Raw genomic sequence first — 12,327 nt, forward strand, 5'->3', positions numbered from 1 at the left:
GAGCCCGGACGAGCCGCAGCCGCCGCCGCCGCCGGCAGCAGCAGCAGCAGCGGAGGGAGCATCGCCCGGCCCGGCCGCCGCCGCAGTCCCGCCGCGGGGACACCCTTCCTATGGGACGACAAGTGAAGGGCTGCTGCCGCCGCCCGCTGCCCGGCCCGCCCCGAGCCTCGGCGCTTCGGCGCGGCAGCGGCAGCTGCTAAAACCTGTGCCGCTCGCACAACTTTGCCGGCTTCGAGCATCCTCCCGCCGGGGCTCGGGGGCTCGGTCCTCCCCGTTCCTGCCTCTCCGCGTCCGCCTTTTTGGAAGAAGCGGGGGTGGCCGAGGTGGTGTTCCTCCGTCGGCTCTTTAACCGCTGCTGTTATTATTCTCCTCCAGACTTTCCCCTTCTGGGGGAGGGAGGTGGTTTCCTGATCTGAAGTGCAAAGAAAAGTCAGTGGGATTCCCCTCCTTCCTTCTCCCCCCACCCACCCCCCCCACCCCCGGTTTGGGTGCATTCACACGCTCCCTCAGGCATGATGCTCAAGATGCTGCCGTTTAAGCTGCTGCTGGTGGCCGTGGTTCTGTGCTTCTTCGAGGGAGATGCCAAGTTTGGGGAGAGCGGCGCCCGCAGGAGAAGGTGCCTCAACGGGACCCCGCCGCGGCGGCTGAAGAAGCGGGACCGGCGGGTGCTGTCCCCGGAGGCCCCGGGCGGCGGGGAGGCGATGTGCCGCGGCCTCTACCCCCGCCTGTCCTGCTGCTCCCGCTCCGAGGCGCAGGGGCTGCCGCACGCCGAGGCCAAGGTAGGCACCACCTGGGGCTGCTCCGGGCTTTGGGGAAGGTTTCTGGTGTTGTGGATTTGTTTTGTTTTGATTTAATATACGTTTTTGCGCCGAGCCACGCACATGCCGCGAACCTGCCGCGTTCCCACGCGGGTGGGGGCGATGCCGCGGCGGGGGGCGGCCGCTCCTGCCCGGGGGGGGGGGGGGGGGGGGCCGAGGGCGCGGCGGGAGCCGGATCCGGGAGTGGGTCTGGCGCTGCCTCGGGAGCGGGGAGTCAGCGCAGGTCGGCGTCCCGCGGGGGGGGCGCTGTGCCGGCTCTACCGCCCGCTCTGCCTCCGAGTTACTTTTTGTCCGCAGCGCCCGAGTTTCTGGCGGCGGCCCCGGCGCCGGTCCCGTCCCGGTGCAGCGGGGCCGGGCCGCCCGCAGGTACCGCCGCTGCCCAGGCGCGGCTGCGGGGAAGGGCGGAGGAGCCGGGCGGGCTCTCGGCAGCGGCAGCGGAGGGGCCGTGAGCTCGCCCGGCGGTGCCATCCGGGTTGGGTTTTTCCTGGCGTGAAAAATCGTGTCCAGTTTGCTCCGCGTGCTTACTTCGGGAGGGGGTTTGAGTAGTGGCGTGATGCCGGTGTACGAACATTATTCCGTGATCTCCGGCCGCCTCGGGGCCCGTGTGCTACTCACGGTTCCGTGTATCAGCGCCGAAGGACCCCCGAAGTGTCCGCTGTGCAGCCCCGGTCTCCCGGCTCTCGCCCGGGGTCGGTGTCTCTCCAGGTGCCGTGAGATACTCTGTCTTTCCACATTACCTGGCAGCCTCTCTGCCCACTTTCAAGCTGCGGTCATGTGAAGGGAAGCACCTCCTCTGCTCACCGATTTCTTAAAATTGTCAAGTTCTCTGCATCCTTTAGCAAGTTAAATTCTGCTCATCAGCCTGTTGCTTAGATTTTCAAATGCGTGGGTACCTAACCAGGCAGGACCGTGTTTGATAAGGTGTGCTGTGCTGGCCAGTGCTGCGTCCGGGGGTACGCACAGGGAGGAAAGTTGCTGAATAATGTCATTAAGAATCACTGCACATGAAATAAACAATCAGGTGTCTTTTTAAAAAAAAATTTATTACTTTTCCTTTTTTTTTTAACATTTCATCCTCCTTTAGGTTTAATTAAGAATTCCTCAGTTACAACTCTCTAGTTGTCAAGGTCTGAGAGACTCTTGGAAAACTTGTGTTTCAGTCTTGCTGGCCCAAGCATAATAAAAAAAAAATACCCAGCCTGAATCGAATTTTTATGCTCAGTTCACGGTAGATTTCACTCCATTCTCATGTAAACAGCTTCTACGAATCAACATATGTGTCTGGGTGGTATCTCTCACTTTGTTTTGTAACAAAAAGCCATATTGCATCATTTAATTTGCTCAAGTCATGCAAATAGGAAAAAATCAATAGGACAAAAAGGGGTCGACTTATCCTCCTCCCCACTAAACTGCTGCCCACACACAGAGTCCTGTTGCTTATGGCAAAAGAATAACAACAACACCATTGTGTTTGTTAGTTGGTTCACTAATGGGTGAAACTGGAGAACATCATTCTCCTTCAGTCCCCAGCTCTGTCCAAATGTTCATGCCTTTTGAGGGAGCATTTGTCCTACCCCCTCTATTCCCAGATGATTGAGAACTGTCTTACTGCAGGTTTTCAGCTGCAGATCTCTCTTTATTCATACCATATGCAACAGCAGTTTGAGATTCAAGGCAGATATATTTCTTCATGTTGTCTAGAGACAGTGTCATTAGGGTCCTGTGTGATGATTGAATTAAACTATAACCACACACAGATAACCTGAAAGATCTAGCTGGAAAAAAAAAAAAGGAAAAAATAATAAGGACTGGAAAATATGTCCTTAATTCACCCTGTTTGCAATGTCTCGGTGGCATATATGCTATTGAGATTATTCAGTGCTTGGAGACCCTTGTGGTAATTGGTTGAATGCAATAAACTGGAAGTTCAATTTTGGTTAGTTTTCCATCCCCAGGCAGTTGAAGTGTTTATTCTCTTCTTACTATTACTTCGAAAGATCTTTTAATTCCTTTTCAATGTGTTTTTTTTTGTTACAGACAGTACTAAAAACCTGATGTAAATGTGAAGAAGTGACCATATATGTCACAGTACCTATTTCTGAGCTGTTGAACCCATTTTGTATTTTCTTTAAAATATAAATTACATTTTTAAGGAATGTTATTTTACAGGGTTGTAAAATCAGACTTTTTTCACCAAAGATTAATTTCTATGAAACTCACAAATCTGCTTTATCGTATCTGATAAATGTATGTTTTAAAAATATGTCAAAATATATGCCATTTATACTTGACAGAATGGGGTGGTCATTCTGTAAAAGACATGGCAAAGTATGATATACATTTGAATGTAACTTTTCTAAAAGCACATTTTTTTAAACTGTGTTCTACTACAGTTCTCAAACCAGCTTTTTTAAACTCCATCATCTACCTACGTGATGATGGAATGGCCATGCCATTAACAGAAATCTGAGCACTGCCATCTTTAAGAAACAAAAAATATTAATTAATATTAATTAATATTAGACATTCTAATAAGAGCATCTTGATTAAGATCCTGGGTCTGTGAGAATTTTTGACCAAATTATTGATCTGTGCTTATAAATGAAAATACCATCTGCAGTTTTATGAACAATAATGGAGCTACCATAAAGAGCAGATAAAACATTACACTGGCTCAAGTAAAATATTTGCATCCTGTTGTTGACATTTAACTCTTCTATTTTTCTGACAATATGCCCTTGTGTATGAAGGGCTACTACATCCCAGCCAAACATTGTAATATCAATTTTTCTAGAAGTTTGCTTGCAGCCTCACAGGCAAAGAAGTCCTCTCTACCTTGGATGGTTTCACAGCCAAGGCTGTCAAGGAATGGGTGAAAAGTAATTGTTTTCAAGTGTGCCCTTTTACAATCATTTGTTTGCTCTGGCTCTTTCATGAACAAAGGCTATTGTTGAACACATCCAACTAAACAAATAACTCATCTTGGGGTCCCTTTAACAGCTGCCTTGGTACAATGATCTATTTAAATATTACCCTAAAATTGAAACTGAACTCTTTAATGACATAATCCAGCACTATAACACAGAAGAGGCATATGTTCAACTCAACATCTGAATAATCTCATCATCAGATGATTTTTAGACATAAATGCTTGTATATCAAATATGGCTTAATGAAATTACTTATTTCACTGGTTTTTTTTTCCTTCTGTTAGCATCAAAATTCTACTGCCTTTCTCTAACTAGATATGGCAGAGTACATAAGACAGATGACAGTATCAGTCGCAAAGAATTTCTGTCTATTGTGTCATCTTCTGTCTTGTCTTCTTTTACACTCTTCCTTCTGTTGATAAACCAACTTAATATGCTGTGCTTTCCTGTGGATTTCAGGATTTATTTTACCTTTAGTCTACCCGTTTTACTTTCATGTGGCTAGAGATTAAAGGATGATCTAACAGATGTTGTAAATTAGTCAGCAGCAGGCATAATCATTATTAGGCATGTTGCAATAAATGTTTGGAAGTTTTACATATTTTCCAGAGCACAGTTAGTTTAAACCACTGCAGTTTGATGGTTTCACATACGACTTTAAAAATTGAAGCAGAAAATTAGTTTACATTTCTTCAAAAGACCAAAGCCATTGTCAACTTTCAAAGTAGATATCCAACAGAAAAAGCGTCATTTAAATAAGTATTTCAGAATCTGCTTAGAACTGGTTTAGTATTCTCCAGGATAAATACATTATCGATTTACTGAAATTCAGAATAGAGACTTGTCCTATCTCCAAGCCAGTACAGTTACACATCAGACCTCACACAGAGCAAATGTTACCACCCTATTTTGCTTGAACATTCTAAAAGTTAAGTAACATTGTACTTGATTTTCAGATAATTGATTGACTCTCATTCCCTAATCTTCCGATTAGCTATTATATGACCAAGATTCATTCCAGAAATGACATGAGGGGGTGAATTCCTGTGGTTAATTCCTGGATAGCAGCTGCTCAGGGGGATTAGGATCCTTTTGTCTTAACTTTGAGGACTGAAATGTTGGCAAGCCTGTATCACCAGGCAACGTCAATTACGTTTTCCACAAGAAACAGTAAATTAGCTTTGCCATCCTGTAATTTATTCCCCCCCCCCCCCCCCCATTCACAATGTGTTCTGGAGTCTTCCAGTAGAAGTATAGAAGTACAGTTTTCTATCTGCATCTCTGTGGAGTTAATTCAATAAACACGCTGAATATTTACCTAGTAATACCTTGTGTTTACTTGTACTTCTAAACACACCACCACACTGTTACCACAAGAAAGCCTGAGATGAACTCCCTGATGAAAACTTCTGAGACTTCTGCAAACCAGGTGGTATTACTGCATGTAGGCAAGTACTTTGAAGGGTCTGTACTCAAAGTCCTTTGATGGAAGCACCAAAATGGGTCATTTCATCCTTACTTCAAGAGACAAGTGGCATGATGTTATTAAAAAGGAGCATTTATGGATAGTGGTTTTGCTCATCCTCTATTGTCTTCAGACTTTGTCCTGTCTGACAGCCAATGACCTGATTGAATTATACAGGCCCCTTCCCTGTATCAGAATCGCAGCATCCCTTAGGAAAGTCCAGCTAGTGCAGAATATTGCCCCAGAAGGATGGATTGCTGCAAGCATGTCAAATCTCTTCTCTACTACCTGGACTGCATCCTAGGCAGTATTCAAAATCAGTAGTTGGTTATAGTTTACAGAGGTTATCATTACATTTTTAGTTCCTGTCTTCAAGATTTACCGTCTCTAGAACAACATCTGAAACTCAAGAAAGAACTCTAAAGTTAAGAATTGTACTGCTATGGCTCAAATGCACAGTCTAGCAAAAGAAATCCGAACTTTTTCAGGAGAAAAGAGCCCATGGCCATGGAAGAAATTCCCAAAAGAATTCAGGACTAATGCAAACCTTTTGCCATACATGCAACATGCAATTAATTGATTACTGTCTTAAAGCTTTAAAAAAAAAATGAAGACAAACCCTTTACAAAATATGTAAGACAATTATATTCTTAATAAAGGTTTGAAGAGAGATAATAAACTGTATGTGGCAGATGTTAATCACATTACTCACCTGCAGGTGCTCTGAAGATGAGGGTAGTTTGACAGCAGATAGTCTGAAGAACAGAAAATTTAATGCATTTAGTGATCTAGAAAAACCTGAAGGAATTCTGTTTGAAGCCAATGGCAGCACATCCAGAATAAGGGTAGAAGCCAAATGGTGTTCTAATCAGTGGTCCAACTTCCAACACTAAACTTTAGTACGCATTTCAGATGGTGTTTTGAAAATACATGTATGGTAAGAATAAATTTTCCTGGACAGAGTTTGCCTTCTAAATTAAGGCTGTTTTAAATAGGATATTGTTTAAATGTATGGGCCACATATTGTGCAATATTTTTAATAATATCTGTTTTAAACAATTGAAAGTGCATTTCTCTCAAAAATTTGAGGTCTATGTAATTATGCCCCATAAATAAAAAGGTGAGTTCAGACCTGTGTTATTAAAGTACAGCATCCTAGAAGAGACCTGACCTATGAGACAGCAGACTCAAGCATATCCAGTGTGCTCCTGCTCTAAATAACTTATCAAAAGTAACTTAGATAATTCCTCTTAATGCTGGCAAGGCAAGGGAATGAGATTGGAAAGTCCTTCTGTAAATCTGTAAGCTCAAAAATAGGAACTATAGAAAAACTAGCAATATTTTCAAATGTGTGATTGCAAATATTTACAAATTTCATACAATACATGTATTTATCACATCAGTATTTTTTAACATAAATGTCTTACTGTTTCAGATTATATAAATAGCAGAAAGAACCTGAGCTTTGTTTTTGCACTGGATTAGATTCAGACCTCTCAATGGAGAGAACACATTTCCCACTGCCCACCATTGGGATGGAAGATCAAAAAACAATCCATGTGGTTAACAATAGATTAACAAAGTGCACTGTATTCAAAAGCTAATAAAGACAACTACGCTGTTTTCCATTATTTTTCACGATTTGATGACATTGCACTCCTTAGGCTCCTGTGTTTACTTAAACACATCATCAGTTGTGGTTTCGTGCCTCTTTAAGTGTTATGCATACATAATACATGCTTTTTTTCAGGACAAAGTTACAGTTTCCATATTGGCACAAACAAGACATTTTAAATTCTACTTTTGCACTTATAATAGAAAAATATATCTGAAAGTATACAGGGTTTCTCACCTCCAAATAGTGTGCATTAGAGACAGCAAAAAGCAGAGCAGCATTTAAAGCATGAAAAATCCATTACACCTGCTGAATTCCACAGCGGTCATTGCAGCAGCCAGGCTGTGGTGTCGTTCAAGATACACCTATTTTACAAATACCTAGATATGGTTTTCCTGATGTGCTCTGATGGGAGAATTTTAAATTTTAGTCTCTAAACACTTGGGTAGGCCACCTTACAAGTTAGGATTTTAGGTATTTCTTGTAAGAGAAGTGGGCAGGCCTGCTGCTGTAACTCCCTCATATAAATGATTCTTCTAGTTCAGAGGTTGCCTACATGATGGCAGGCACAGGTCCTCAAAATAACCTGAGTACTGTATTCTGATCTGAGAAGCAAGCTCAAATAGGAAATCTTATAGAAGATTCTGTAAGAATCCTCTATAAGAAATCAGAGAAATGAAAATCTCACTGTAACAATGGCATATTGCACATTTCATAGTAATAACTTTTGCACCTCCAGAACAGTGACATGAAACTCAATGCATTGATAGTAACTGTATTGGTTCCACTGGCATTATTTATGGCATTAGGCAATGTAATCGTTCTTTATGTAAGATGGGGACACGGGTCACAGGTTTACTTGTCTCTGGTTTGTGGCTTGCAGGTCCTTTCTGTTACCAACAACACAGAATGTGCAAAGCTACTGGAGGAAATCAAGTGTGCACACTGCTCACCTCATGCTCAGAACCTGTTCCACTCACCTGAGAAAGGGGAAACTCCTGAAAAAGAACTAATGCTTCCCTACCTGTGCAAAGACTATTGTAAAGAATTCTATTACACCTGCAGAGGTCACATACCAGGTAAAACTCGTAACAAAATATGGGGCTAAAGGATGCCTTGATATGTTGATGTTGCCTGAGCAGTTATAGATCCAGCTTTTAACCAGGAAAAAACCTCACTAATATCCACAGGGGAACTTGCCTAAGCGGGGGCAGAATGTCTTCACAGCAGATCTTGTGTAGGGAGATAAATACTTTGAGGACTTTCTTGCCACCGTCCTGTTGAACACACATGGTTTGATTGTTGTCAAAGGCACCTGAAACTATTACCTTTGCTGAAATATTAGTGTGTTCATTCTAATCATGCAAACAAGCAGCTGGCCATCTAGAAGGCTATTCTAAATGACAGATTGCTTTAAAATGCAAGAAATAAAAGGTCCTGGCTGTTTGTAGCCTCTAAAAGCTGATGAGTAAAGTGTTTTTTCTGGTTTTGTTACCCTAGAAACTGGTGTTTTTTTTCCACAGGGTTTAAAGCCCATTGAAATCAAAGGGCCCTATTTGATAGACTTCTGTGATCTTTGAATCACTTCCAGCATGCTGTTAACAACCAAATTCTTAACTTACCTAACACTTCCTCACTGTAGTCAGTGGAGTTAGCTGGACATAACCAAAAGCAGAGTTTGCCCTGTGTTGTCTGAGGCAGTCACCAAATGTGTGCTATCACTTGTAACTATATCAACAAAATAACCGCAGAAGATGGCTCTTTTAGAAACAGTGTCTTAAGACACTATTATGTTAAATAACATCTTTGGTATTCCCAATAGTAAATTATTTATATGTTTAAGACTGTCATTTTTAAACTATGCTTTTTTCCCTGTCCAAACACTACTTATAAATAATGCCACACAGGAGAAAATAATTAAATTGGTTACAATTTTTTTTTATTATTCCTTTAAACTAGCAACACAGACTGGAAAAAAGGACTTGATAATGAGATGAAAAATTAATTTGTGAATAGTCACTTTTAACATATGAACACAGCTTTGTAATATAATATAAACATATTTGACTAAAGGGGATAGTTTAAGTGGATGGGATTTGGAGGACGTTTTTTTAATTGCATGCGTACAGTGAGTACTTGTTTTCTCTGAAACCCTAAGAGCACAGGGATTTTTTTGTAGCGTTCTTTTATTGACTTGAGAAAACATTTTGAATTGACTTACTTTTTCCCTTTACTGCGGTTTAACATGTATCTCAACCCATTCAAATATGAAAATATTATTATTGTCTTTATAAACTAAGAGATGTTTCTAAGGCTTTCTTAAACCGGCTGTTTCTTGCTCTTTATCACATTCCCCAAAGCAAAGCAGAATAGATCATAGTTGCCAAGACTGCCTGCTGAACAGCGATAACAGATTAGATATTCTAAATGTTTGGCCCTTATAAGAAGTCAGCACAAAGACATTTTTGACATGAGTTTGTAGCTAGCACAAATGATTTTCATATTCTGCAGAGCGAGACCCTCAGAATTGTTTTGTGAAATTCTGTGTTTATGAGGAAATAATTTGTTTAATTGAAAAAAAGTGAAAGAGAGAAAAGGGAAAGAAGGAGGAGGTGGAGGGAGGGAGGGAAGGAAGGAGGGAGGGAGGATGAGAAAGGGCTGAGCAGCACAGGAGCTACAGCCACAGGAACCTCGCTCCTCAGATCAACATATGTGGTGACGAATGACAAATTTATTTTTCTACAAAGTTTGTGTATATGTAAAACTGCTGAAGTGCATCAAGATGTCAAGTGCTTTTTGTGACCACCCAGGTTGCCTTGAAAGATAACCAGATGAAAGCATAACTTTAGCACTGGGCAGAGCACTGCGCTTTGCAGGAAAAGAGCTTGCATACTTTAGCATCAGTTAAAATAGGATTTTTCCTACATCAATCATATGCTAATAATTGTTCTAAATACCTGTCCTGAAAGTAGGTTTTACTAACAAAAGCTTGTTGCATGCTTACATCCACCAACAGGATTAATTTGGTGAGTTGACTGGTACTCATGGTTGTTGATACCTATTCTAGGATTTCCCAAAGGTGTTCATTAAGATTCAGGTTCCTGTTTTTGAGAAGATGGCCTATAGGATTTTAATATAGTTTCATAGTCTTGTTCCTTCTGAAATATAAATAATTAAAATAACTTATTTGGGGGTTCTGTTTTCCTTGTGAGACTTGTATATCCAAAATAATATTAATTGCAAAAGAAAGAAAAAAATAGAAAATGTGGAAGCTATATTTTCAGCTTAGCCTGGAGGATTTTACAAAGAGTTGAAAATTAACAGGCCCCCAAACCCAAGGTCTCTGGCAATGATTCACTGTGCATTTGTTAAAATGTCGAATAATTACTCTTCCTCCATTAGGAAGTGCTAATTGTTTCTGAATACCAAGACAACAGAGTGTAAGGAAATTGCTGACTACAAAAATAATTTTATTCCTAAAGTCTTGTGCAAATGAGAAATGTTATTAACATTTATATGTAACAAGACAGCAAGCATCTTTTCTGGGATTGACATGTTAGCAGTACATATTAACCAAGAAGGCTCAGAAATTATGCATCTTTTTTTTTTAATGAGTTAGCTTCAAAAATTCATTTATTGTTCTGTCTCCTACAAAGATGAAAAATCTAGCAGATCCTTGGCTAACTCTTTTGAAAACAGTAGTTTGCCCACCAGTTATGACTGTATCAGAACTTCCACTGACTTCTTTAGGAATACTGAGAGAAAAAGTGGACCCTATTCTTTATTCAAGCAGAATAATATCAGAAGCTGTTAGGATTGCATGGATGAGCAGGAGGGTGTAATGTTTCATGAAGACTTTGAGATTAGAGCTTCTCTGCTTCATTCCAGATAACTGTTCTGGTTATTTCTCATCTAATCCTTACTGCACACCTCAGTTTAAGGGATTATTGATGGAGACACTGAAGTTAAGTGATTTAATGAAGTGTCTTCAGTCAATATGAATTTTAAGTTTCCCCTCTCCATAAGGGAAGAATGTCTGATATTTATTACTAATGTAGCTAGTAAAGAAAGGCACAGCTGGTTCTGCCTTTAGACATAAGCAGAAACTTGATCCCTGCCATTGGAAGTGGCATATTCTAACCTGTGCCACAGCCACGGTGCCATCCAAGGGCGTGGGAGAGATTTTGAGCTATCTGGCCTCCATTATTTTCATTTGAAGAAATGGCTTCCAGATGATTGTGGGTGAATTCAGATCCAGGCCCAGATCTGAATCCAGACATTACCAGAACAGATGTCTGATAGGATTTTTCAAGTACCAAACAGGGTGTTCCAAAATGTTGGAATTCTAGCCCAAAACATTAGAATTCTAAGAAATTCTACAACTCAGAGAACACTTCCAGAAGTTCTAACATGGCTGATTAATAGTCACAGTCAACATAGTCAACCTGCAGAAAAATAGTAGTGGCTGGTAAATTTCCTGCTGGTAAGAAGAGCATGAAAGGGATCAACCCTGGCCCTGCCTGTGTGCAGGAACCTGTCTGAGCAGGAGAAGAAGGTCATCAGTCACTTGAAGACCAGTTGGAAATGATGTGAGCTACCAGTGGACTTAGTACATTTTGAAACAATCTGTCTGAAACCACGTCTTTGGTTTGGTTTTTACTGGCAGTTGAGAAGAGAGGAGAATGTGGGGTTTTCGTGAACAAATTCACATCTAGCTGTCAAAGGTGCAAATCAGAAAAAAACCCCAAAAGGTGAAGGCTGCTTTGATACAGTGCTGAACTGTATGCTCAGGGTCACAGCAAAAATAGAGCAGGTGAGCCTGACTTCCAGATGCCCTCAAAGGCAGCGCAGGTTTACTCAGATGAGTGGATGATACTCAATCCTGTGTGCAATGCAAACAGGAGGGAGTGAATAGGAACTTGACTTGCTGCAAAGACTGAGACATTGCTACCATGGCGCTGGAGTTGTGTGTCAAAGAGAAGAGGTGAGGGAATGGGTAATCAGGGAATCCAGCAAAGTGGAATTTGGTGAAGGTAGGATAGGAAAGGAGATACAGAGTGAGGAACAACTGGCTGCAAATACAAGTAGAGAGAGGAGGTGGGGATCAGCTGGGAGCAGTTTTCCTTTGAAAAGGCTTTTAATCTTGCAATTTATTCCCACAGTGTTTTATAAAGGCGAACACAGAAAGCCTTCACTGTAGCTGCCTTAACTGAAAAGCCTGTCGTTGGATTCTTGTTTGCAAGACAGAAAGTTTAGCATAGAAATGCAAGCCTGTGCAAAATCTGACACTTAAACATGATGTTTAATCATCCTTTGTGATTTCAATTTTCTTTGTTAACACAGGCACTATTCTATCAACACGTACACAGCTGGTAGGAAATTTGTAATAATATGTATGAGTCTTTTAAAACAAATTAGTAAGTACAGAAATTCACTCAGGACCAAGGGTTGCAGTCCCTATTACTTTTTTTTTTTTTTTTCCTTTTCTCCAAACAATTC

The 12,327-nt window shown here is 41.3% G+C and overlaps 1 protein-coding gene across 1 annotated transcript in view; it reads left to right on the plus strand.

Annotated features, from left to right (window-relative positions):
* The first annotated feature begins 512 nt into the window (after positions 1-512).
* Positions 513-12,327, plus strand: part of HHIP (hedgehog interacting protein) — a 67,954-nt gene continuing 56,139 nt past the window's right edge. The window contains exons 1-2 of the mRNA XM_062493867.1: positions 513-779; positions 7,712-7,907. Of these exons, the coding sequence (XP_062349851.1) occupies positions 513-779; positions 7,712-7,907 (463 nt within the window). The remainder of the gene's footprint in view (positions 780-7,711; positions 7,908-12,327) is intronic.

This window comes from Cinclus cinclus, chromosome 5, assembly GCF_963662255.1.
Source record: "Cinclus cinclus chromosome 5, bCinCin1.1, whole genome shotgun sequence".
NCBI classification, from domain to species: Eukaryota; Metazoa; Chordata; class Aves; order Passeriformes; family Cinclidae; genus Cinclus; species Cinclus cinclus.